The sequence below is a fragment of the Vitis riparia genome, chromosome 4 (assembly GCF_004353265.1).
Source record: "Vitis riparia cultivar Riparia Gloire de Montpellier isolate 1030 chromosome 4, EGFV_Vit.rip_1.0, whole genome shotgun sequence".
In the NCBI taxonomy this organism is placed as follows: Eukaryota; Viridiplantae; Streptophyta; class Magnoliopsida; order Vitales; family Vitaceae; genus Vitis; species Vitis riparia.
This window is the reverse complement of record NC_048434.1, coordinates 20,149,837-20,177,394: the sequence shown is the minus strand read 5'-3', so window position 1 is coordinate 20,177,394 and position 27,558 is coordinate 20,149,837. Positions and strand designations below refer to the sequence as shown.

Genomic DNA, 27,558 nt, shown 5'->3' with positions numbered 1-27,558 from the left:
TTAGGCCAATATGTATAATGATTAAAAATAAAGTTCTAAATATAAAAATGATTTTTAAAGCATATAAAAATATCAAAAGCAGGTTAAAAACATTCAAATCTTCAAACATATTTTTGTTCTACAAAACATGAGAACAATTATGAAAAATAGTATAGAGAATGGTTTTTAAAAATTGTTATCTATTTTGTAAAGCAAAAGTCTATTTACAAATTTAAAATACTTTTAACGTGTTTTTAATAATTTTATATCAAATATTTTATGTTTAATCATTCTATATATTCTACATATTTGTGTAATTATTTCTTAAAACATCCTTAAAAAAAAAACAAGTGAAAACAATAGAGAAGAATTAAAAAATATTTTCTAAAAATTATTATATTTTTTATTCTTAAAAATAGAAAATAAAAAATAAGTTTTGGTCAATAAACTTGTTTTTCATATTTTTTATTCCCAATAATAGAAATTTTTTCCCAAAAACAGTTTCAAACTACTCCATAGGCTTTGTGTTTTCACCGAGAAGAGCTGTTGCCCAAACTTCCACCGGGGTAAATTGGTAATTTAGTCGTGTCAAAATGATCCACTATTGTAGACTCGCCACGTAGGTAGTTTTGATTACTAAAACCAATAAATACAGGCGCTGAGGATGTTTGGAGGCTGGGTAACTGCGAAGACAAGGCTCCGAGGAAGCTTCGACTTGTGTCGAATCGAACAATCAGAGAACTGAGAGACATGAGGCTGGTCCTCATCTTGACAACGTTTTCGTTGCTGTGCTTGGCCTCCAATGGCGCTATAACTTCTCGATTGCTTCAGCGCAATTCTCATAGCAGCAATTTCTTGACCACCGACGAACTCTGGTTCAATCAGACTGTCGATCACTTCTCCCCTTTGGTATGTATTTCTCTCTTGCTTATGTCCCTTTTTAGGGCTACTCTAATTACTCTGTTTTGGTTCCATATGAATTGAAATGAAATCGGGCCGTATATACACGATGAATCCATTTGTGTTATGTTTAACCTTGCGCTGTTGTGCTTGAGCCAAACACAATAGTTGAACTGGTTTGTATATGATTACTCTTTATTGCATACGCGACAAAGGATGGATGACTCTTTGTGGCTGAAATTGTAGGTTATGGGACCGCAGAAAGGAAAGTCCTCAACAGAAGCTTTTACCTTTTTTTTTTTTTTTCTTTTTTCTTTTTTCTTTTTTTGGTTCATTTAGGCTATCTGGATCGATGTTATATTTAGAAAAAAAAATGGCATTTTTTAATTTGGAGCTACTGTTCTTTCTGATTTTTTTTTTTTTTTTGTTATGCTTTTAAGCGCACTTTCATCAAATTTGAGATGCCCTTGTGCTCTTCTTTTTGGTTGCAGGATCACAGTAAGTTTCCGCAACGGTACTATGAATTCACTGACTACTTTCGACTTCCTGATGGACCCATTTTTTTAAAGATATGTGGAGAAGCTTCATGCGATGGGATACCCAATGATTATATCAGTGTAAGCAATAAGAGTTCTCGACCTTTTTCTTTTTTCATTTTTTTTTAGAAGCAAAATTTGATGCGGCCTTGAAGCCTTAGGGAGGTCTGTTTGTTGATACTTTGTGAAGATATTGCTTATTTCTCACTAATGTGTCCCATGCAATAGTTGACGATATGTTGCCATGAGCACAAACTACACATGATAATTTGAAGATGCTTTGGGTAGTCTATAGATGCAGTTTGAATGAATATTTTCAATTTCTGTGACTCTGGGAGTCGGGACCTATAACCTTTTGACTTGGACATGAGGGTTGCATGTGGTATGATTGTGGGGTGTTAGACACGAAAACTCACAATTTCTAGAAAGGGGGCCTATCCAATAAGTCTCTGATTGTGAATGTACAATGTCAAATATGTATAGTAGTTCCCCCATGTATTATAAATTCCAGAATGCAATGGCATAATGCACTTCTTTTGCTTATTGCTTTCAGCGGGTATAGTTGGACACTTTCTTAGGATGTTCAAACTGGTAACATGAGTGTGTATCAGCAAGTGTGGCATAGAAATCACCTTGTAATTTTAGCATAAAGATTTTCACTATTTATCACGTGCCTTTGTCTCCCATTCTATCTGAGTTTACTGTCTCTCTTTCTATGAAACAATCTGGATATACCTCAAACTCTTTTTGGTGGGGTCACCAAAGAGTGATGACAAATTTTTTCCTTTTTTCCCTATTTTTGTTCTGTCAGATCAAATCACCCATCAAATATTGAATGACCGAGAACTCAGATCCTATCAAGAATCATGACACATAATGTCTTCCGTCCTTTTCACAATTTTTATTTGGATTTCCTATTGGCACATTTAATCTAATTCATGACAGTCAAAAGATGCTACACTAGTAGAGTATGTTAGGTAATCATGAAGGGCTCAAAACTAAAATCCATCCTCAGATTGTAGGAGCAAGGAGGGGTTTTACTTGTATAACAAACTTGCTGAAAAAATTCTGAACCTTGTAATGTTGGACAGGTTTTGGCAAAGAAATTTGGAGCAGCTGTGGTTTCTCTTGAGCATCGCTACTATGGAAAGAGTTCCCCCTTTCGGTCTCTGAGAACAGAAAATCTGAAATATCTTTCATCTAAGCAGGCACTTTTTGATTTGGCCGTTTTCCGTCAATATTATCAGGCAAGTTTTTTGCTAATTACCATATATGCTGTTCAATACTGAAGATGAGCTGACTCTGCTCTTGCTTAATAAAAATGTTGTTCTTATTCCCAATCTCATCATAAGACTTGTGAAGCATTGCACTGGATAAATTTGACCAGATTAAAATATAGAATGTGCATAAGATCATGGATCAAGGTGAGCAGTTGGTTAAGATTGACAGGTAAGTGATATCAATTATGCCTGATTTTGGGGCCTAGCTCGAGTAACAAGGATTTGGATGGGGATAAAGGGAGTTCCCGGTTTGATATTTTATAACATAAACAATAAAGAAGAGAGATAAATAAATAGATAGAGATAGACAAAGATAGAGGGAGGGAGGGAGGGAGATGTATTTAGTTAAGTGAATGAAGTGGAGACCTGCTCTAATTATATGACACATGGGTACTAGCATTATAAGCATACAAATGAAAGAGTCCTTTGTGACACCAACCACAAAATACTACTAGTCGTACTTCATGGTATATAATATTTTCCAACTAAGAGGTGACATTGTCACCAGAGAGCAGTAATAAAGATGTGGATATTGTAGCAGAGAGCTTAAATATTTGAAATGAGTGGGAAGACCATAGAAGTGGTCCCAATAGGTGTTAAAAGAGTACTGATTTTGGTGCTTTGGCCTTGCTAGAGAAGATCCCAATATTCCCAAAGGAGAGTGATTAAGTATGCTCAGATCCATGTCATCATATTGTAAGGAAATGTAGTGTATTTCTTATATGTGTGTATGCATTTCTAGATGCATATGCATGTACAAGCAAAGATACAAACTATATGTAAGCTAATGGTAAACCTGGTTGATTTGTTTTTCAATTTCTCATTGTATGCCTTGATATATTGTCACTACATTATTGTTCTTTTAATTTTTATAGTTGCTTTAGGGTATGAAGTCGACAATGTTATTAAACTTCTGTCTCTGAGTTCTCTGCTTTGATTTTTCTATTAGTGGGATCTTAATTTATCCTTTCCTTTAAATAACATATTGTCTTGCAGGAATCCTTGAACGTAAAAGTCAATCGATCAAATGTTGAAAATCCATGGTTTGTTTTTGGTGTTTCGTATGCTGGCGCTCTTAGTGCATGGTTTCGTCTAAAGTTCCCACACTTAACATGTGGAAGTCTTGCCAGTTCTGCAGTTGTCCTTGCTATTTACAACTTTACTGAATTTGACCGTCAGGTGAAGATAATCATATTATTTTTCATGTATGCTGATTAAAACGATATATCCTGTCAAGTTGGAGTTGAATGTTCATGCTAGCAAACTTTTATTGCCTCTCAGTTATGTGTTGCTTTTACTCATCTTACAGGTGTTTCTTTTATGTGCTATTTGAGAAGTCTTATCAATTTAGTTTTTTTTAGTGCAGATTGGAGAGTCAGCTGGTGCTGAATGTAAAGCTGTATTACAAGAAGTTAATGGACTTGTTGAACAGAGGCTTGCAGTTGATGGAAATGCTGTGAAGTCATTGTTTGGTGCTGCTAGTGTATGAATCCCTTTTAGTATTTCGTTTAATTGATAAAAGGATATTTTACAAGTAGAGGAAAATATAAGGCTTATGCACACAAGTAAATATATACCATTTAACAACTAAAAGACTAGGGAAGCACTAGAAAGAAGTAAGAACTATACAAACAGAGCCAAAGAATATAATGGGGTTGCAGTACATCAAGCTTTTCAAATATGTATCTTTGGCCCCTTATATACCCATTCAACAACCAAAAAGTTAGAGAAGCACTAGAAAGAAGTAAGAACCACACATACAGAACCAAAGAACTTAATGAGTTGCAGCACATCAAGCTTTTGAGGTATGTAGTTTTGTCCCTTTAATTGCCTTCTGCTAAAAGAAGCTCTCCAGACCTCCGCCGAACATGAAAAAATAGCATTAGTAAAATAACTGGAGATCAATGCTCCTATAGAAAGGAACAATCAAATAATCCTCTAACCCCTTAGACACTGTCTTCACACTTTCTTAACATATGCAACATTATTCAGGAGCCTCCATTTCATGCTGGTAACAGAGAACTGTAGTTATATTTGTTTAACAAGCATGCAGTTAATATGCACACTTGAAAAAACTTTTGGAGGACCATAAGCAATTACTAGAGAATTTTAAGTAACTATTAATTTGTTACAATGAATCTTCTGACAGGTGTACGATAACTGCATTTGCACGACATTTGCTATGCCATATTTAATGACCTCCTTTCACATTAAAAATAAATACAAGATCTTCATTGGACTACACTTATTTTCTCCAAATTGCAAAAAGTCACTTCCTTCCTTGCTATGTTCTCAAAGCCATATAATAAAATCTAATGACACCTGTTGACAAAAAAGCAAGTGTCTCCTTAAAGTTACATTGAACAAATAATAAACACTTAATTATTTGATCATTGCTTAATTGTAATTATTATACTTATGTGAGGATTTCTTTTACACCTTAGTTAAATGTGGACCTTTTATTTGCTTTTGCAGCTCAAGATTGATGCTGATTTCCTGTATCTTCTGGCAGATGCTGCAGTTACAGCAGTAGGCGCAGTTGCTATTTCATTTGTATTGCTTAATGTATAATTATTTCAAATTAGTGATCATTCTGTTTACAAACCTTGCAGTTTCAATATGGTAATCCAGATATGCTATGCTCCCCTCTCGTTCAAGCGAAAAAGGATGGAGAGGATCTGGTGGTATGCTCCTTTTTCTTATCATCCATTTGATTCCTTTGGCTAGATTATTCTTAAAAAGGTCATATAAAGCATACTCATTACACAAATAATGTCAAAATGCCTACGCTAGTTCTGATTGCTAGTTACAAGTTCAACATTTATTTTGGCTATGCATTTCTTGGATTTTGCTATAATTTCCAGTCTTATGTGTAAATTGGGAAACCAGCTTGTCCTGGTACCTGAATCCTGGTACTTGTATAGAAACGTGAGCAATGCTGATATACAACTTCTTGCTAATGCTTTATATTGAAGACCTCCTGCATTTTGCTCTAGAAGGTGTCCTTTTTGTGATGCTTAGCAAAAATGTTTTATGCAGAATGCGTATGCCACATATGTAAAAGAGTATTATCTTGGAACCTTTGGTGTCAGCATTGAAACTTATAATCAGCAGCATTTGAAAAGAACTAATTCCGCTGGGGATACATCTGATCGGTTGTGGTGGTTCCAAGTTTGCACTGAAGTTGCATTCTTCCAGGTGGCACCCTCAGATGATAGCATGCGCTCTTCAGAGATTAATACAAAGTGCGTCTTCGCACCTCTTTACGTGTTTCACAGTTTCTACTTACCCAACTTCTTTTTTATATTATTAAAATGCTATGGCATGATTATTTGTGAGTTATAAGTATTTGGTTTTGCTTACTTTACTCTTTTGTACATGTATGATTATACAAATTGGTTGCTCATATGTGGCAGGTACCATTTAGACCTATGCAGGAATGTCTTTGGCAATGGCATCTATCCTGATGTTGATGCAACAAATATATACTATGGAGGCACAAAAATTGCTGGTTCAAACATTGACTTATTTACTTTTACAGTTGTCTAGTTTTTTTTTTTTTCTTTTCTTTATTTGCCCCGTACTTTATGCTTTAGCATTCTAGCCCATATTTGTCTCTTAATCATAGAGTTCCTTCATTTTTGTTTTATTCTTTCAACTTCATGCAATATAGTCTCTGATGCATCATTCACTCTGCAAGCTTTCCTTGTGAATGCCCTGTTATATTTTAGTAAGATACCAATCTAGGTGAAAATAATAAAACAATATGTAGAACTCAAAGCACATGAATGCAGGTTTGGGAAGAAGCCCACTATTGTTCCCCTAAGAGGACCAGTTATTTAATTTCATATTTGGAAAGGACAATTACTGTTCTTCTCTTGAGTGTTTGCACACAGAAAGCATGACAAATTCAGCCAAGGCAACTTGCAAATTGTAGTTACATTCTTATTCTAAAGGATTACCAATTAAAATCGACCTATTTGTATGACATGTGATAAGTTTAGTTAACGATCATGAAATATAATGTACTGAGTTGGATTGAGAGGTGAGTATTTATTTTTCTTTTAGTCTCACCAAACAAATCTTATGGGCATGTCAAGTTGCATTAGTTGCTTAAGCATTTTTATGTTCTATTTTACCATCATGGAAGATGAATATGTTCTGAACTTTCTTAGCTGGGACCAGTCATGGTTCCCACTTCTAAGACTTGATCCTTATGAAAATTTTAGTGAAACCCACTTCCAAAATCTTTATTCTTATGACAACAAGTGAATTTGAGGTCTCCCTAAGGTTTCTGACGCAATTGTATTACATAACACATTTTCCCATCAAAGTTGACAGTTGTTTCAATCTAATTTTCCATTCTTTTGGAGGGTGCATTTTCTATTTCCCTCCCCTGCTTCTCTTCCTTTCCTATTTAGCTATGTTAGATTGCATCTGACAATTTTTTTTTTCTGGAGATTGTATGCCAGACCGTATGCAATGAAGTTAGTCATATGGAGGGTTATTGAGAGTCAGATAGATTATATTAGTATTATTTAGTAATAATGCTGTTGAGGTCCACTTTATTATTATTATAATATAATTGCCAGGATATATTTGGCTACATCTCATGTATTCTTTTGGAAATGTAAATTGGCAGGTTCAAAAATAATTTTTACGAATGGCTCCCAGGACCCCTGGCGACATGCATCCAAACTGACCTCAACCCCGGACAGTGAGTTCTAGTAACTTAAATTAGAAATTTTATTATTATTTTTTCAGTTTATATTTAATTCACTATAATGCACAGCACTGTAGAGTACCTTGTCAACCGAGTCTATGTTCTGGAACAAATATGTAGTCCACCTTGTAATGATTTGGAATTTTCAGTTGATAGGCTATCTTTTGATAGATGACATCTAATAGTTCTGAGTGGTGATTGATCTAGACCTTTCATTGTAGGTTAATCTAGCTATGCAACCTGATCTACTGCATTGAACTGTTATATACGAGCACTTTGCTGCTTTGCTTGTTCAGAAGAAATCTTTGTGTGGTTTCTGCTTAACAAATCTAGTTTCTGGTTCCATATTTATATTCTTACATCAATCACTCATTTTCATCAGTGTATTGAACCACCATTTAAAGTATTAGTTTTCACAAATATGTATTATCATATTTCATTATTTCACTGAAACCTTCTTTTGAATATTTTCAGTGCCTTCCTTCCTTATTTCTTGTCATAATTGTGGCCATGGAACTGATCTGCGAGGATGTCCCCAATCTCCTTTAAGCCCTGAAGGTATGTTAACTGGTTTCAGCTTTTTATGTTGCGAATACTCTCTGAGGTTTCAACTGAAAACCTTGTATGCCTCAAAAACATGGTATACAAGTAACATAAGGTTGAGTTTCAACAAAAAGTCCACTTGACTCCCTAACTACTTATTCTATCCTCTCTTTTTGTTAGTGGTTCAAAATTAATTATGTTTCTCATTCACCCTTTCACAAAGAGATCCATGCAAAAAAAATCTCTTATCACTAGTATATCACGAACTCTATTCAGTAATAATGACTTTTAGATAACGCCATATCGGGTTCTAGCTTGCGATTCCAGGCACATGTACTTTTGAATTATTGTTATATTTGGCAGTCCTTCCACTGATGAATTGCAGCATGACACATTACTTTGAGTTCCTGTGAGATTCAAGCCACTTTACTTTTCCCTATTATGCACAAGGGCAGTTTTATTCAGAATTATCAATTTTTGCATCAAATATTTAACCCTAGCAGCTATTGGAAGCCACTTATTCTCAAAACAGGGCCCATACGAACTGGGACCACTTCTGCTTCTATTCAACCATAAAATTTTATTGAACTGCTGCTTTGTGTGGCATTCTGACAAATTATGCAAAGATAGCCGTCTCATTGCTCCTCAGTCCCATTCTATGAATGATTGGACTTACATCTTCTTGCCTTTTGGTTTCAGGTGATGCCAAGAACTGTAGCTCTCCTGATGCAGTTCACAAAGTTAGGCAACAGATCATAGAACACATAGACCTGTGGCTGTCCCAGTGCCAGGCCACAGGTAGGAGTTATATGTGATAGATTTATGGCAGAGGTACATGTATGTGACAGCTTTTTCTTTGACTAACCTTGATCTCCTGTATTACCTTCTCAACAGATGTGTAATTGCTCACTTATGAAAGATAAGTGCCGTATCAATCTTCTTATGTATGTAAGACCAGTATGAACAGAATAATATCTATTATTTATCAATATCTTGTTTATACTTCCCATTATCCCATCATGGTTTGTAATCCTATTACATGACAGAAAACAGTTCCAAGTGCTGTGTTATTTCACTTATTTGGAGATAGTCTATATGTTCAGACACTATTTGTATTTTATCATTGAATTATGAATGATAGCAGAGGCACTTGAGAGAGAACTTTGAAAGACTGGTAAACTTAGAGAGGAATGCTTTCAAGTATTCAAATACTCATCCATCATGAAAAGACAAATCAAGTCATATGCATGGACTGTTTGCTGAATGCCTTTCCTAGTTAAATAAGTATTGTCTGGAAGAGGATGTTTGGAAGATGGAAGCTTTGTTGCAAGAAAATCATGAAAATGTGAAAGTTGGATTGTTGAGCTGTTGGTTATGATAAGGGTTGAGGTTCTGGGAATCTAGGAATGATGTCCATGTGCAGTTTAGAGGATCAATGTAAATTTATAGATTGTGTTTTTTACATTTTTTTTTCTTTCTAATGATTCCAGCTACCTGCACTGGCTGTTAGTTTTGAAATGGCAATAGATTATAGGCTTTATATATAGTAATCTCACTGGCAAGAAATTTATTAGAATTTGGTAAGTACATGCTATGAACAAAAATAGTCCCCATTGGCTATTAAGCATAAAACGGAGGAAGGCCTCTGCCCACATCCCTGCATCTTAACCACTATCTGGTTCATCCATGCAATAGATTGAATGGCTTAGTAGACATAACCCTTCACGAACATTCCTTTCTTGGACTCCTCAGACTCTCCCTCGCCGGTATACTTGCCAAGCTGAGCAAGAGAGTTGGCCTTTGCCCTGAGAAGAAGAGTATCTTGAGCCTCCTTCACGTTCTCAGGCCTTCCTCCCCACGTCTTCAAGCAAGTGTTCTGAAGGGCTCTTGCGTATGAGAAGGACACGTGCCATGGGTTAGGAGCTTGGTTCATTGCATTCAGGTTGAGGGTAGCTTCCACCTCAGATTGCCCACCAGATAAAAACTGCTCAATCAAAAGATTAACGACTTAGATATTTGAGTTAGTCGTTGAGTGTATGAGGAAGAGAGAGAAAGAGAGAGAGAGAGAGAGAGAGAGAGAGAGAGAATAATTGATTGATTGATTTTCTCCGGATGGACGCATACCATGATTCCAGGGACAGCTGGGGGGATTCTTCGGCTGAGGAGCTTGAGGGTGTATTGGGCAACCTGTTCAGGTGTGGCTTTGTCCTTGCACTCGGCCCCAGGAGTAACCATGCTGGGCTTGAGAAGGATACCTTCAAACATGACATTGTTCTCAGCAAGGTAGAAGAAAACCTCAGCCCATACCTTCTGGGCCACTTCAAAGGTCCTGTCGATCCCATGTTCCCCATCAAGCAGAATCTCCGGCTCCACGATTGGCACCAATCCATTGTCCTACATAATCAAACACCGATGTTTCACAATTTATAAATCATCAAAGGATGAAAAAGGAGATTATATGTACTACTCTACATCTTGCTAAAAATTACCTGAGAGATGGCAGCATAGCGAGCCAGACCCCAGGCTGCTTCCTTCACAGCAAGGGCAGATGGGCCGTTGGGAATGCTCACAACCGTGCGCCTGTCATCGTCAAAGAAAGCAAGAGAAAATCTGAATGAATGGTACAAGGAGCATGAGTATGCATCATAGTGGAAAGCAACCGAAGAAGGGATTTGTACCATTTTGCGAAACGAGCACCCTGCTGATAGTAAGCAGCAGAGCGGGAGGCGAGGCCATCTAGACCCTGGCACCAAGACTCGTCGTTTGAACCGACCAGAGGAACCAAACCCTGTAAATTAATCATCGTTATTATTTACCTCTCACTGCTTTCCATTCTCACTAAGATCAAATCAACTATATGTAACTGGACTTTGTTCACTTACCTTGTCAACCTTAATACCAGGCACAATTTTCTGCTCAACAAGCACATCAACCATCTTCTTCCCGTCAGTGGTGGATTGGTAGAGTGTCTCCTCGAAGAGGATAGCTCCTGAGATGTAGTTGCCAAGCCCAGGTGCCGTAACCAGGAGTGTTCTGTAAGCCTGGCGGTTGGCCTCCGTGTTCTCTAGCCCAATTGATGCCAGACGCTTCCCGCAGGTAGCATTTGACTCATCCATCGCCAAGATTCCACGCCCAGGAGAGGCAATAGTTTTCTACACTCACCCGCCCCAGTAAACAAATAATTGTATATCACAAATGTATGTATTTATATTCTCACAGTCCTTGTCTAAATTATTCTCAAATCCATATATATATTTATATATATATGATATGGTTATGCCATAAGAATTAAGATGTGAATTTAACAATCCACATACAGTGATGGGAGACGTACCGCGGTTTTGACAAGCTCATCAGCGTATGAGCCAGCTCGAATGGTGAGCGCTGAGGGAGCAACAGGGTTGCAGCGGACCACGGAAACGGAGGGTTGGCGAAGTGACTGGCCCTTCACCCACTCCGACTTGTCGAGAACCGGAGATGACTTGAGAAGAGAGGCAGATGCCATGGTCTACTCTTGTTATCTTCTTATCTTTTTCTCTCTTCCCCAGGAACACCCTCTTCTGCCTCCTCTCTTTTAACACTCCCATTTCCCTCTGCACTGCGTTTTATACTCCTACTCTCCACCCATAGATATCTCGTTTGAGGCTGTGATGCATTGGCCAATGAGCCAGTGCCGGGTGGGTGATAACTTTCTGATTTGGCATGATGCAGACGTGGCTCTACTCCGTGGATTACGATGGTTTGGGAATTAATGGCTGCCTTTTGTTCAATGTGCAATACCAGAAAAATTCGAATTCTTGGGAAACCGGCAACGTAATGAAAAAAAGTACATGTAAATTTTGAGTTTGAATTGGAGGCCCATGTGGTAGCTTCTAATGCCCCGGCATAACTGAAAGTTTTGTTACATCAGAAATTTTCCTGGGTAAAATAATTTTGGCAATTTTTACTAAGTTTAAAATAACTGGGTATCATCATAACCTGAAAATAAAATAAGTGAAAAAAAAAATTCCTATAAATATACTTAAAAAAAAAATCATATGTTTCTTCTATCCCCAAGAACTTAATGGTATCTTTGCATGGCATCTTCTTGTCAGTCAAATTTCTACCTCGATATAATAAAAGGTATTTTTTTCATTTATTAATTTTAAAATTTTTGGATATTTAATCGCTACAAACCACATAGTAGCATTGTAAAAGTTGTGACAGATATTTTTTTAATTAAATCTTATATTTGGGAATTATATTTTAAAAATATTTTTTATAAAAGAAAAAATAAATTATGATATGTTAACATTTAGGAGTTGATACTTCTTCAAAATACAAATCAACAGTGTGGAATAAAATCTATTTTTGCGTGATGTTTGAAAAGTGCATATAAATCATGTTGGGGAAATATAGAATAAAAATCTATTTTCGGATGAGGTATGAGATTTTATACTATTTCAAAAAGTAAATGGAGCTAATTTCACTCCCTTATTTTAAGATTTTAATTAAATATAATTATTTTTTATTGATTTAAAAATTCACCTTATTTTGAATTAGAAGGAAATTGAGTGAAAGTATCTAATAAAAAGGGAAGAAAATGAAAGGAGTTTAATGAAATTTTAAATCAGTGTGTTTGGTTGTGATTCTAGAAAACGTTTCTAGTCTTTCTAATATTTGAATGATAAAAATTTTTAAAGTATTAAAAATGTTAGAAACGTTTCTTAAAATTACTATCAAACAGGTTCTAAATATATTTTGTTAAAACCTCGAGAGAGAAATGTATGAAATTAACTCAAAAATATATATTATCTTTGGTAAGTATCAAACTGGTTTTAAATATATTTAGAAATTCTGTTTTAACTGTCAAACCTTTAATTACAAGTATACATTTACATCCCATTATCATTTTTGGACAAAAGCCATTTTTAAAACTAAAAATTAAAAGCATCATTTTGATAATATATATGCTCAGCATCTGAAAGAAGGGCAAATTGATTTAAAGGAAAAAACAAAGAAAAAAAGGAAACACAGGGACTTATGTTGCTTTCCCTTCCAGTCAAGCATCTGGCCAAAGGCCTGTTGAGCATTCGCCCCTGAGAGTATTAGGAACCAAAAAGATCATTAAGCAGGATACTTCGTCCACATCCAGTTAATATTGTACTTTTCCCTCTATTTTTTTCTAATAAAAAATTTGATCTGATCGCCACTCGGGTTATATGATTGTTATCATTTTCTTTATTTTCTTTTACCATGCAAGATTGATGGTTTTTCCTGCCATTAACTAATGGAAGAAGAATGAGAAAAGGTGACACCCGGAACTGGAAACTCGAATGTCACCGTGAAACGACCGTGCGCTCACCACCTCAAGTTTGCGTCTGGTTCATAGACAGTGATGGGGCTTTGGCCCAAAATATCAGGAAATTTTGTTTGTATTCTCCTTCGTCACTAACAGAGGAATTTTGAGGAGGCATCCACTTGCACACTTGCACGTCATGGGAACCAAAAGGCGTGGTGTGAACCTTTGTGGACAGGGTTCCACAATCCCCCCCCCCCCCAAAAGGCCTAAGGCCCAGAAGTGTGAAGACTATCAAAAGCACAGTCCTCAGCCACCCGATTGCCAGGACACCTCTCACCTCAGGTGATTAACATGCTACATTACAAATCTCACGTAACCACTCAATCCACCCCTACACATCTATCGTCTTGGTCTTAATATGCATTTGAAGTAGACATGGCTCTGAAGCTGATTTCCTTTTTCCCCCAATTTACAGCTAATCTTTTTGTCACAATTCATTTCCAATATTTGCAAATATTCAAAAAAAAAAATGCTAGAACAGTAGAAAGGAAAAAAAATACAGCAATTAAGGAACATGTATAAATGAATCATTTCGAAAGATCAGCTGTCCAGAAACAGAATATAGGCCACTAGAATCTTATGGAAGAAACCTAAGTTATTTTTTGCTCTTCTGGTTACTGTCTCACAGACCAAGAATACCTGTTAATCACTCCAAAACTGGGGTCTCAAAGAGGAAACTGGCACTATTTTAGGTATGTAGAAGTGACCCAGAGAAGCACATAGGTTATCAGTGAAGTTGAAACTTCCAAACTCCTTGGACCTTTGAGTATAGGTGGAACCACAGACACCATCAAGAATGTTCCCAATAGCCATGAGATGATAAAAGCTCCAGCCCTGAACATAGCAACAAATTCATTATTTAAGAACAATCTGCTGATGTAACAATTAAGAAATTTTCACTTTATTTCAGTGGGGAAAACCAATGCAGGTGTCAACGATAACCTGTTTAATTTGAAGATTCACTAAATTTTGGAGAATTCTGCGAGTGTGTGGGGAATAGGAATAAAAAGGAATTATTTAATAATGAAATGGATATAACAACACATACCCATAAAAGAAAGCTCTCATTTTGCTCTTCAGCCGATCATATATCAAATACATGGTGGCGATCAGGGAAATGGCTACCTGAAGGGTCGGCCCTTCTTCCGTAGGAAAGAGAACAGTAAGAACCCCAAGTACTACAAATGCAATGGATGTTTTTATAATAAATTTTTTTGATGGAGTTCGGAACCTGCTTGTGATAGCCTGCATGACACGGGACTGAGTTACTTCCCTAACCTTTTTCTTTAAGTCAATTTTTGGGTTCTTCCTTTCATAAAATTTCTGCATGATTATCTTGTCATGGGCAGATTCAATTGCATCCAGACTTGGCTGGTGCCCAGCATATTTCTGTACCAGGAAGTTCCTTGCAGCTTGGATCTCTTCTTCAGAAGCCTCCCTGCTGATACCAAGTCGTTTGTATGGGTCTCTTATATTGATTCTAGGAAAGATAGCTTCAAAAAGGTAGACAGTTAAGTAGAAACTTCAAGAAACTTCAAGAGACTAAAAGAATGATCATTTGTCCTAATAGCTAAGAATCAAAATCACAAGCCACATAACTCAACAAGAACTCTGTGTAAATGTATATTAGTGTTGGCAGTTGGTTTTTCTTTTAAGTTTGTATCTTTTGTATCATATCATCTTGAGTTTCATGACCAATCACTAAAGAAGACATCATCAAGAATTCAAGGTTGGTGGACAATGCCCAGTGAAAACTGAAGATCGGGTATGCTTGGTTTTTAGCACACTTCATACATGGAAGTTCCTCAAGAGGAAATCCAAAGACAGAAAAATTGGTATTGACTTGATGCTCAAAAGGATGGGAACAGTGTGCAAAACAATCCACCAAAAGGTTGGAAAGTTGCGTGGAAATTCAGCTTTATTTTGGAATTGTTTTTGAGCTGAGATTGCACATGGAAAAGTGCCAGGCACTTACTGTGACTGGGAGTAGCACTTTCCAGTAGGTACTCTCTCTGGAAAAAGTGCCAGGCGTTTTACATGCACTACTAGGTAGCACTTACATGCTGGACTACTCTTTTGGGAATTTTGCAGAGCACCAAGCACTTGGATTGCACCAAGTGGTGGCACTTTGACCATTTCTGAGCAAAAGGATTTTGGGAGCTATGATTTTCATATTTCAGCTTCAAGATTTGGTTTTTTATATTCAAATGCATTAGGAAAGGTGTAAAATACATTCCAGTAATGGTTTTTCGCTATAAATAGGTCAACTGGCTCCAAGTTGGAAGTTCTCTCAATTTTAGAATTTCATAGAGAGAATTCTTGAAAGAGTCGGGCCTTTTTTCTGGTTCTTCATCGAATGATTATCCGGATTGTCTTCATCTAGTCAGAATTCTTATAGGCTTCATCTTCTCATCATTGAGGTCACCAATTGTAAGAAGTTTGAGAGAAGAGTTCAATATAGATTGAAGACTTAAAAAACATTCTTGGGAAATCAATCTGAAGCAAGTTCAGATCAGATCAATGAGTGATTCCAAGGTTGAAATGACTTTTTTTTGATCGGTAAAAGAGATTCTATTAAAGAAAGAAAGAGACACCAAGAAGGCGGCTCAAGAATTACAAACCTATACACCCTCCTTCAAGAAAATGCTAAAAGAACACAATGCCCCAAAATACAACCCTAATTAGAGCCCATCCAATCTATGAAATTAGCTATAGTTAGAGGGCAATCAACTATGAACAATTTTGTTTCAGCCCAAAGAGAAAGAATAAAAGAGTATTTCAATCTTTGAATTGACAATATATCATCCTTGAAAGCCAAGCAATTCCTCGCCTTCCAAACCGTTCAAAAAATGTGCAGAGGAGCCGCTCTCCATACCTTCTTACACTTTTTGCCCACAAAAGAACCATGCCAGCTTAGAAGTGTTTCTTTAACAGAAGAAGGCAACACCCAAGAAACCCCAAAAACAGTGAAGAGAAGATCCCATAAAACCTTTGTTCTTGAACAATGAAAAAGGAGATGGTCTATGGTCTCCTCATTCTCAAGACACAAAAAACATCTATTTGCCAAAGCCCATCCTCTTTTCTGCACCTTGTCCAAAGTTAGTGCTTTGCCCCACGTAGCCTCCCATGCAAAAAAACTCATTTTGGGCTGCACATTCTCATTCCAAATAAGGCTTGAAGGAAACCGAGCCGAACCCCCCGCTTCAAGGGCCAAGTATAGAGAGTTAACCGAGAATTTACCACTCTTAGTTTCATTCCAAGATACCCTGTCTTCCACCTCCTCAATAATTCTGTGACGATGTAACCGCTCCATAAAACTTGACGCTTCCTCTACCTCCCAATCATTGAAAGCTCTTAAAAAACATGGATTCCAACCCCCCCTTCCCCCCTCACCAAGGAATCCCAAACATCTACCACACTTTCTTCCTTCTCAATAGTCAGAGCAAATAGAGACGGGAAGGACGAACACAAAGGAGAATCCCCACACCACTTATCCTTCCAAAACCTCACCCTCCTTCCATTACCAACAATGAAGACCAACCTATTGCTCACTAATTCCCAATCCATCCTTATCCCTTTCCACAACCCTAAGCCATGAGCCTCTCTCACTTCCCGAGTGGGCCAACCCTCTCTCTCTTCTCCATATTTCCCTCTAATCACTTGATTCCATAGAGCTTCTCTCTCATTAGCAAACCGCCAATTCCATTTAGCAAGAAGGGCCTTGTTGAGAATATATAGGTTTTTTACCCCTAAGCCCCCTTTTTTCTTACTCAAGCACACCACCTCCCATCTCACTAGATGAGGCTTTCGCTCCAAATTACCCCCACCCCAAAGGAAGTCCCTTTGAATCTTTTCTAGTCTCCATCTGACTACACTTGGTAGGCACAACAAAGACATAAGATAGATTGGTAAGTTCGATAACGTGCTTCGAATTAAAGTCGTCCTCCCTCCTTCGGATAAGTATTGCCTCTTCCACATTCCTAGCCTCTTACGAAAGCGATCTTCCACTCCATCCCAAACTGATGTTGATTTGAAAGAAGCCCCCAAGGGCATCCCCAAATATGTGGACGGCAAACTACCCACTTTGCACCCAAACTCCCAAGCAAGGTCATCCATATTCTCTACCCTTTCTACAGGAATGAGTTCACTTTTTTCCAAATTTATTCTCAATCCCGAAGCGGCCTCGAACCACATAAGCAACCAACTAAGATAAGTCAAGTGGTCTTGAGACGGCTTACAAAACACCAAAGTATCATCGGCGAACAACAAATGGGATATAAGGACCCTTCTTCACTTCTTCCCTTGACTCTACACCCCGATAAATAGCCTCCCTCTACAGCCCTTTTGAGAAAAGCACTAAAAACCTCCATTGCTATAACAAAGAGATAGGGGGAGAGGGGATCACCCTGCCTCAATCCCTTTGAACTTTGGAAGAAACCTGTAGGGGTTCCGTTGACCAACACAGAAAAACTTGCAGTCGAAATGCACCATTTAATCCACCTGATCCATTTCTCCCTAAAACCCATTTTCTGCATAACTGTGAGAATAAAAGTCCAATCCACATTGTCATAGGCCTTCTCTATGTCCAATTTGCACAAGATGGCACTCTCATTATTTTTCAGAGTCGAATCAATGGCTTCATTGGCTATCAGTACTGCGTCTAGTATTTGTCTTCCTTCCACAAACGCCCCTTGGGCCTTGGAAATCACCTTTCCAACCACCTTTTTTAGCCTATTGGCTAAAACCTTGGCCAACCACTTATACAAGCTGCCCACCAAGCTTATAGGCCTAAAGTCCCCCAAATCTTCAGCTCCCACTTTTTTTGGAATTAAAACCAAAAAAGTTGCATTTAGGCTTTTAACAAATTTTCCATTTTCAAAGAATTCCTTGAAAAAACACAACACATCCGCCTTCACAAAATCCCAAGCAAATTGCCAGAAAGCCATAGAGAGTCCATCTGGCCCTGGAGCTTTATCCCCATTGCAACTCAACAATGCATTGAACACCTCCTCTTCCGTGAACGGGCTCTCCAACGTACTAGCATCCAACTGATCCAGAGTCTCTAACTGCAGCCCGGATATAGAAGGACGCCAGTCCCCCGAACTGGACAGCAGTAACTTAAAGCATTGAGGATCCCTTCCCTAATTCCATTCTCCTCTGTGCACCAAACTCCATTAATCTTGATTCTGTCCACATTATTCCTCCTCCTGTGAGCATTAGCCATCTTGTGGAAATAACCCGTATTTCTGTCCCCCTCTTTCAGCCACACTTCCCTAGATTTTTGCCTCCAACTGATTTCTTCAATTAAAACCCATTTTTTATAATCTTCCCTCGCTTCTTTCCTAGCTTCCAGCTCTTCCAAATTCAGTCTTCTAATTTTCTCCTTTGCATCCCACAACTGCACCTACTCCAACGCCACATTTTTTCTAAGCTCAATCCTGCCAATTGAGTCTCTATTCCACTCCTTCAGATTAGCCTTCAGAACTTTTATTTTTTCAGCCAAAATAAAACTTGCTGATCCATTGATTCTGACCCCCTCCCACCAAGACTTCATAAGCTCTTTCACACCTTCCACTTTCAACCACATGTTTTCAAATCTAAAAGGGGAGGGGCCTCTTCTTACACCCCCTACATCTAGCAGAATCGGGAAGTGATCGGAGACTGGTCTTGGAAGGACACACTGCCTCACGTCACCAAAGTGGATGTCCCAACCCTCATTAATCAAGAACCTATCCAGCCTTGAGAAGGTCTGATTATTCACCCCTCCGTTCCAAGTAAAAGGGCCCCCGACTAAAGGCATATCCTTTAACTCTAAGTCTTCTATGATTTCTAAGAACCTTCTCATATTCGAATTCAGGCTCCCCCTCTGTTGCGCTCTTCAGGACTTAGGATGGCATTAAAATCCCCTGCCACACACCATGGCCCATTCCAGAGCCCTTAATATCCCCCAACTCCTCCCAAAAACTCTCCCTTTCTCTCCTCAATATCGGGCCATATACCCCTGTAAACATCCACATGAAGCCGTCCTCACTGTTTTTAAAGATACAGGAAATGGAAAACAATCCTTTTTGAATATCAACCAAGTCCAATACTCTGTTGTCCCAAAACACAACTATACCACCAGCTGCCCTCTTGAGTCCACTGCCCCCCAATCAAGATATCTTCCCACCCCTAGGCTGCGAATAATACCCTCTGACATGTCTTGGATCTTAGTTTCCTGGAGACAAACCAGATCCACCTTATGCTTCTTTATCAAAGCTTTTATAACCTTCCTCTTGTCACAATTGTTGGCCCCTCTTACATTCCAAGTGAGCATACGGAATTTCATTTAGACCTGCACGTGTTTACCCCTTCCTCTCCTCCTCCTTCTCCAATATAGTTCACTGTCCATTCCAATTTCCTCAATTCTCTTTCAAATTTTGACGACTTCAATTTTTTCCTTTTTCTGCCATCCAAATGTCCTCTCTGAATCTTCCTTTCTTTCATTCTTTTCAGTAATAACAAAATTTCCCTTTCGAATCCCTCCGTCGGCATTCCAATATAACGACTAAACTTAGCCAAACTACTAGATTGCCAACCAGGTTCCTCCTCTTCTTCCCTCTCCTCCATATCCTCAAGGAGGATCCTATCCGTACCCCCCTCTGGTTTCTCTCCGAAAACCCCTGCTTCCCTACCCGTAATTTCCAATACCTCGGCCTCCCTCCCATCTGCCCATATCATCCTTAAGGGACCCATAACTGCTCCCCCAATTTCAGCCGAGCTACTGCTCTGAATGAAGACCCCAGCCATGGCTGCACTTTCCCCATCTCGACCAGAAAGAGTAGAAGGAAGAGATATTTCCCGCTTCCCCAAAAAAGACAAAGACCGAAAAGATTGATCTGAGTACCTGGACGCCTCCTCCAACAAGGCTTCGTTGGTGAACTCTGTGAGATTGACGGCCGGTGAACGCGACCCCATCTGAGAGCCTATCATCTCCCCCTCAAGCTCTCCGCTGACGCCCAGTCCCCTGTCGGGAGCCCTAGCCTCAATGAATCGGTCCATCACTACCTCAGGGCCTTTATAGGGTGAGGTTTCAACATAAAGTCTCAGACTTTGTTATTCAAAAAAACTTTAGAGAGTGGACTGGTGGAAGATCAAGGAAAGTTGCAAAAGGATTGTTCAAAGAGCTTTGATTAGTGACTTGGTTGAGGAACACTTCATTTGTTAGGACCACACTTTGTAATTTCCTTGATATAGTGGACTATTCATGGATGAGATGGCTACCATGGTTTTTCATCTTGTGAAGAGGTGTTCCATGTAAGTTCAGTATCCATCTGTGATTGCGTGGGTTGATTTTCATTACAGCAGCATCTCACATTAACACAAAAAGTGGAAAGCATTGTCTAAGTAATTTAATAATTAAGTCTGATTAATTGACTCGACTGAATTGGTAACTAGCTTATAGATTGAAAGGAATTAAATTTAAATTAATTTGGTTGTGTATCAAAGGCCAATTAAAGATCGCTCACAGCAAACAAGACAAGATGCACTATACAAAGCAAAACTTGGTTTTTCACTCAGCGATCATGCAAACACTTGGGCAAACTGATAAAATAAACATGATTTATGCAAATGATAACTATGGTTAGATTATGGAAATTGCAACTAAAAAGGATTTATCAATGTATATATTTAACCCATAGTGTTGGTTCAACTTGGTTGCATGGTTCAAAGTTGCAATATTAGTCATTGACTCAAGATGTCCTGAGACGCATCAATCTAAGCATCTTAGGTCAGCAATGGGCTCAAGAATTTTTTTTAAAAAAATTATGAAAATTATTAGAAAAAGAAATAAAATTAAACAGACTAAAAATAATAATAAAATAACCTTATACTAATGTAATATTATTTAAATAGTATAAAAACAAGTGTTTGGATTAGTTTATGATAGGATCTAGAATTAAAAACTTTTTTTATTTAATCATTTCATACTAACTTTAATTTTGTTTATTTAAGGTTCTTACATGTAGGAAGTCAACCACAAAGGACGATGAGGTATCAATAATTTGAGGGGAGAGTGGAGTAGAGTGAAAGGTGAGAAGGGGTTGGAGAGAGTGGCAGTGAATCAAGGACAGCACCAAGGAGCATTGGAAAATCCTCCTGTTGTTTGGTAGGAAATGAAGCATTTTTGGTGTACTCTAAAATAGTAACTCTCATAATAATTGATTATGATAGGGAAGCTCTTGAAGATGATACATGTCTCAAAGACACAATGGTCCCCTCTAACTCTCATTCTAGTCGAGATAGGTTTGATGCATGTTAATCCCACCTCCATAAACCTCCAATGTTCCAGTCCCAAAATGCTCGATGGTGGGATGGACAATTTCTCTATTGAGATGTGTCAAGTCCATTTTGGATCCCTCAAGCCTTGCTCTTGACTCAAGCAAACGTACTAGCTTCAGGGCGCAATGTCAAGGGCAATACCTTCAAGGGGAATGTAGAAGATCATCTAGCCACAAAATATTCTAGAGGTAACATCCTCGTTGTAGTAGGAGTGAAACAATCAATCCTCTCGGGTGCACAGTGTCCACCTTCACAAAGGGGTATCGTAGGAGAGACCCCTCACCATTTGCCATAGGTGGACATCCATGTTTCATAGGCATCCGAATAACCAAGAATATATTTGGAGATACGCCTCGAAGTCTAAATGGTGCAGCATTATGGCATAAGAGCTATATGGGGAGAACAGGGATCCCTTCGTACATTAGAGATCAAGGACAAGACACACTATGTGTCATGTTAGTGGAGAGTGGTCTTGAGCATGTATTATTAGATACAAAGACATGTGATGGCTTGTAATTGTTGTGTAATAATGGAACTCGCATGGCATATATTAGACATGTGGTAGACCATGATTGATCCATGTGGATTTTACAAAAACAGGGCAAGAACAAATTAATTATAATTTTTAAAATTAATTATAACCTGTGATTAAGCATTGCTATTAAGTAATTATTAATTTCCTGATATTAGTTTATATTAAAAACAACTAAATTAAATTTATCTCAATGATGTAATTGTATTCAAATAAATTATAATTAGTCTCATAAAAAACATAGTCAAATTAAAATCTTATATAACTTTAATTCCTTATTTTTATTTATTTAGTTAGTTATTTTAATAAGCAAAGTAAAAGAGAGCCAATGAAAGGGGCATGCCTATTTAACGTATAGCCAAATTTTCATCATATACCCATTGCCAATTTAAACCCAAACACCTAATGATCCAACTTCCCATCAAATAAGTTCCCACCAAATACCCATTTGCCCATTTAAGCCCAACGACCCTTCAAATAATACCCCATACAGCACAAATACTCATTCCTATGTCAGCTTGAACTAAAGCTTGAGATGAGTGAATCAACAATAGCAAAGAGGATCCCAAAGGTACGCTACTCCCATCTCTCCTTCAATATTCTTCATTTTCATACCTCTTACTTCTCTTCATTGCTCTTCTCTCATTCTCAACCTAGAAATACAAAGGCAATGAAGGGTTCCATAAAGGCTTTTTTTTTTTATATAGACAACAAAAGCATGTATTAAGAAACGCTAAAAAGAGGAGGCGCACCTTACGTATACAGGCAATATACACAGAATATACCAAAGCAAGCACCAATTAAGACAGAAAAATCCTAAACAAGTGCAAAGCTAGCCACAATAAAGAGCATCTAAGAAATTCAAAATAAAAGGATTCTCTAATTCCAAAGATTCCTAGGACCACTCTAAAAGTGACCGGATGAAGAGATCCTTAAAACTTTGACCGGATTAAGAGATTCTTAAAACTTTGATCTAACAATTCTTCATCTTCGAAAGTATTTCAGTTGCGTTCTCTCCAAATACACCAAAATAGGCAAATTGGAGCAAAGCGTCAAACTACTCTTCTCTTCTTCCCTAACCCCTTAAGTTTCCATTCTAGGAGAAGGTTTCTCACTAAAGCCAAGAACACCAAGCCAAACCGAAAAACAACAAGGTCTAAAGCTCTTGTCTCATCACAATAAATCAAAATATGATCAACTAGTTCTTTACTATCTTTAAAAATGCTACATCTACTAACCATGGACCATCCCCTCTTCATTAACGTGTCTACAATTAAGATCTTCCCCCAAACAGCTTTTCAAACAAAAAAAAACGAGATCTAAGAGGAGCATGGGATCCCCAAATCTCTTTGGCTGGGAATATTAAATTATTTTCAACCCTTAGAGGATTACAATATGACTTGACATTGAATTTTCCCCTCCTATCATCTTTCCATATTAAAGTGTCCTCCCCTTCTTGCACTTTTAATGGAAAAATGTGCTCCAAAAACTGGGTCACCTTCTCTAACTCCCAATCTTGGAAGGGTCTTCTAAATTGAACCTCCCAACAACCACCTTCGCCCCGTTCCCTTTCCCATAAGTTTGCAACTATAGCATTTTTGTGGAATGTTATTCTGAAAAGTGTAAGGTAAACGTCTTTCAACTTAGACTCCTTATCCCAATTGTCCTACCAAAATCTTGTACATCTACCATTTCCTATTTAGATATTAGCTCTAAGATTGAACTCTTCACTTTCTTAGGGATTACAAAAAGAGACATAAAATAGATAGGGAGGTTTTATAAAGAGCTTTTAATAAGGACAAGTCTTCCTCCTTTGGATAGGTACTATTTTTTCCATGTAGCCAATTTCCTTTTCAATCTCTCTTTGATTGCATCCCACACACCACAAGACTTGTGAGGGGTTCCAAAGGATAAACCTAGATAAGTAGGAAGCTTCCCTGCTTTACACCCAAAAAGATAAGTTGCTCTATCAACATTCGTCATCTCCTGCACTTCCAATATTTCAACTAATTTCATTATCCTTGCAAAAAAGAAGAATGTCATCTACAAACAATAAGTGTGAGACTTGAGTCCCTTCTTCCCCTTTACCTTCAATCTTGAAGCCCCTAATGAAACGTCCCTCCTAGGTCTTAGCAACTAACCTGTTGAGGGCTTCCATAATCAACACAAATAGATAAGGTGAAAAGGGGTCCCCCTACCTCAAACCTTTATAAGTTGAGAAGAAGTTCGTAGGAGTATCATTAGCTAGTACTATCAACCTCACAGAAGAAATGCAAAAGTGAATCCACTGCCTCCATTTAGGATCAAAACCCATCTTTTCCAAAACCAAAAGAAGGAACTTCTAGTTTATATGATTATAAGCTTTTTCTATATCCAATTTGCAAACTAAACCCACATTGGAGCTTTGCTTCCACAAATCAATAGCCTCATTTGCTACCAAGGCTGCATCTAGAATCCGTCTACGGGCACAAAGGCATTCTGACTATTTGACACCACTTTGTCAACCACTCTTTTTAGCCTGCTAGCTAGGACTTTTGCAAGAAGTTTATAAAGGCTCCCCACAAGACTGATTGGCCTGAAGTCCTTCCCTTCACCTGCCTCTCCTTTTTTTGGGATAAGCACTAAAAATGTTGCATTAAGGCTACAGACCAAGGTGTTCTACGGACAGGGTTCCAAAAAGGCATTGAGCTATCACTTGAGCGCATCTCGAAGTTGTCTCAAATTCATCATGTGTATCATCCCGAGAGTATCAAATCATATTTGAGTTTGTCAATTCCCTTCACGATTCAACAAAATACCAAACTCAACCGAGTCACCCTGATCTTAGCTAAGATTTTGAATCTAGTTGAAAAGCTCATATCACATTGAGCTAATGCCATGCAAGCTTGGGTTTCCAATAGCCAAAAATGTCAACACAACCAACATGTAATTACATATATTGTGAATGTTTTGGTAAGATAGGTTAGCACACCAAAAAAGGTTTGCAACAATGACCACCCTAGCTCCCAACTTCTATAATCCTTTTAACTCTTTCTGAAACTAATCATCACTTGTGCATCCAACCATAAAAAATAAATGAAAAATGATATGGAAAATGTGTTTGATAGTGTTTTTATGTTTTTGAAAAAATTTCCTCTAAATGGTTTGTTTTCAACAAAAGTCACAATGTTGCCTTCCATGTTTCAAAAGTGTTGGCACTTCAACAATTGAAAGGCACCTAAATAATAAGTTTTCAAAATTCCATCATCTTCATTTGAGAATTTGACGAACCTCAACAAAGTAAAGTTCTTAGCCTTACAGGAAAAACAAGAGCTATCATCAATGTTTTACAATGCCCTCCTCCAAGTTTCTTTCTCGTAAGAAAATTAAGAAGGGCAAGAAGATTCTTGCAATTTACTCGTTCCACCAAAAGTTTCACCAAATAACAGGCATACTTGTTCAATTAATATAAACATGCTTCCAATAGAATTTTAACACACTCGAGTACCAAATAGTAATCTCCAATGAGGTAATAAGAAATAAATATTATAGAGTCATCAATCAATCACAGAAATAAAGCAGAATGTAAGTTGTACCAGTTGGGTCATCAGCCATATCACCGTAGGAAGCACCCATTGAACACTTGATCAAGTGAGCCTTTTTTATGCTATATCCATGTGTAGAAATATCCCAGTAACTTCTGTACAATTGTTATAATAGGAAGAATCATGATACGTCCATCCACCATAGGAAAGGTAAATAATTGAAGGTCATGAAACTATACCTTTTCAGACAATGCAACGCCATATTTTCTCCAAATTTTACAATATTACGAGAAGCTGAAACTTGCCTACTCAGTGACCCTAACCCTTGTGCAGGTACATGGAGACAATATCTCGAGGGACTACCAGTTAATCCAGACACAGTCATCTCCATACTCAGGTAGCTGTTGTCACACTGCTCACCAGAGTTTCATGCAAAAGAGGACAATGGGAGGACAATGTCTCAAGGCTGTAACAGATGAACATATTAGATTGTATTAACAACAACTTAAATCATCCTTATGAAGTTAAAAGAAAAAACTACTTTGAGAAGCTTGGATTTATCATGGATCAAGAAATGTCTCAGATACCAGTTGTGTAGATCCAATGATGGTCTGCCCATGCCATCCCCATTCTTTTGCACAATATGTCAATGAATGTGACTGATGCTACTTTGATAATTGCATCAAAAGAATTCAAGACCAATAAATTAACTTGATAGATGACTCCAACAATCTACTGTTAGGAAATTTTGGATGGAAAACATGTCTCTGTGTTTCCCTTTATGGTTGGGGAATAGTTAGTTGTTAGATTGTCATTAGTCAGAGAGAGGACTAACAAGGTGTTCAAGCTCCTAGCAAACATGTCAACAGTTCAGCATAGGTAAATTTTTGGCAGTTATTGATGGGTAATCATGTCCTGTATCATGAATTGATAAGGGGCATTTGAATACACTTTAGTTCTTATACAGTAAATGCTGAAATGCCTTCCTCGTTGGAATTTTATCATATATGTCTTGGGTGATGATAGTTTCTTGATTAAAGAGTAATAAATTCTAATGCAATAAAACGAAATATACAAAATGGAAAAAAAGCAAACGGAGCATACAAAAGGTACGGCTAATGGAAATGCTCCGTAATGGGGAAGATTATCTCCCAATAAAATTTCAGTTGCTCTAAGCTCCTCTCTTAGTCAAGAAATCTGCGTGTACGAGAATTAAACCCCAATTGAGATTGAGTTTCAGAACCTGATTTACAGGGAAGAAGGAATCATACGACAGTCTATTACATAGACTATAAGAAGCATTGAACTGAGAAAGCCTTATTTCCATGTTTCGCTGGTGCTTTCTACACTCCATCTCATCCTACTAACTGGTGTGTCAAAACGTCTATTTCTGAATCCGTTCAAATTCGGTTTAGGGCCCCTACCGCCATTAGCTCTTACACAATCTTCACAGCTTAAACCCTAAGCCTAACTTGCACACGGAAAAATTAAATCAACTAAAAAAATATAAAACAAAAATAACAAGGGATTCGAAGGGGAGCAGAACTCTGAATCACCAAATAGATGAAGTACAACTAAAAAAACAATAAGCAGAGCAAAATTGAGCTTTATCCTCTACTTCAGAATACTCTCAACAACATTGAAGTGAAAATGGAGAAACCTGCCTGATTGATAGAAGATTTTCAACAAGGACAGGGGTTTCAGATGACACAGAAGGAGCGCGCCTCCACAAAGTACGTGCAAGAGCGAGTGTAGGTCCAAGCACCGGCACAGGCAACGTGTCACGACGTGATTGGAGGCTGTTTTACATATATTGTAACAGCCGGCGGGACTAGAAATAGTCTGAGAGCAAAATAAACGGATTCTCTTTTTCCCTAG

At 37.8% G+C, this 27,558-nt stretch overlaps 3 protein-coding genes across 7 annotated transcripts; 1 reads left to right on the top strand and 2 right to left on the bottom strand.

Annotated features, from left to right (window-relative positions):
- The first annotated feature begins 503 nt into the window (after positions 1-503).
- LOC117912515 (probable serine protease EDA2) lies at positions 504-9,119 on the top strand. 2 transcript variants are annotated; one of them, XM_034827117.1, is made up of 14 exons: positions 504-545; positions 635-888; positions 1,371-1,496; positions 2,507-2,662; positions 3,692-3,874; positions 4,062-4,178; positions 5,171-5,224; positions 5,308-5,379; positions 5,735-5,940; positions 6,112-6,206; positions 7,338-7,412; positions 7,893-7,976; positions 8,661-8,759; positions 8,856-9,119. In XM_034827117.1, the coding sequence occupies exons 2-14, from the start codon at positions 730-732 to the stop codon at positions 8,861-8,863; spliced, it is 1,434 nt and encodes a 477-aa protein (XP_034683008.1). In that variant the 5' UTR covers positions 504-545; positions 635-729; the 3' UTR covers positions 8,864-9,119. The 2 variants fall into 2 exon arrangements, with proteins under 2 accessions (XP_034683008.1, XP_034683007.1); XM_034827116.1 differs by having other exon boundaries at positions 8,661-9,119.
- Positions 9,120-9,497: 378 nt separating this feature from the next.
- On the bottom strand, positions 9,498-11,540 carry LOC117912516 (fructose-bisphosphate aldolase 1, chloroplastic). 2 transcript variants are annotated; one of them, XM_034827118.1, is made up of 6 exons: positions 11,296-11,537; positions 10,844-11,113; positions 10,640-10,749; positions 10,451-10,541; positions 10,086-10,355; positions 9,498-9,945 (listed from the first exon to the last, which is right to left on the bottom strand). In XM_034827118.1, exons 1-6 carry the CDS (start codon positions 11,464-11,466, stop codon positions 9,667-9,669), a joined length of 1,191 nt encoding a protein of 396 aa, XP_034683009.1. In that variant the 5' UTR covers positions 11,467-11,537; the 3' UTR covers positions 9,498-9,666. The 2 variants fall into 2 exon arrangements, with proteins under 2 accessions (XP_034683009.1, XP_034683010.1); XM_034827119.1 differs by having other exon boundaries at positions 9,933-10,003; positions 10,034-10,355; positions 11,296-11,540.
- Positions 11,541-13,684: 2,144 nt separating this feature from the next.
- On the bottom strand, positions 13,685-27,333 carry LOC117912301 (protein CHAPERONE-LIKE PROTEIN OF POR1, chloroplastic). Of its 3 annotated transcripts, none has more exons than XM_034826837.1 (5): positions 26,268-27,333; positions 25,920-26,146; positions 25,732-25,835; positions 14,351-14,795; positions 13,685-14,136 (listed from the first exon to the last, which is right to left on the bottom strand). In XM_034826837.1, the coding sequence occupies exons 2-5, from the start codon at positions 26,069-26,071 to the stop codon at positions 13,986-13,988; spliced, it is 852 nt and encodes a 283-aa protein (XP_034682728.1). In that variant the 5' UTR covers positions 26,072-26,146; positions 26,268-27,333; the 3' UTR covers positions 13,685-13,985. The 3 variants fall into 3 exon arrangements, with proteins under 3 accessions (XP_034682728.1, XP_034682729.1, XP_034682730.1); XM_034826838.1 differs by having other exon boundaries at positions 26,785-27,333; XM_034826839.1 differs by having other exon boundaries at positions 26,924-27,333.
- Between the last annotated feature and the right edge of the window lie 225 nt (positions 27,334-27,558).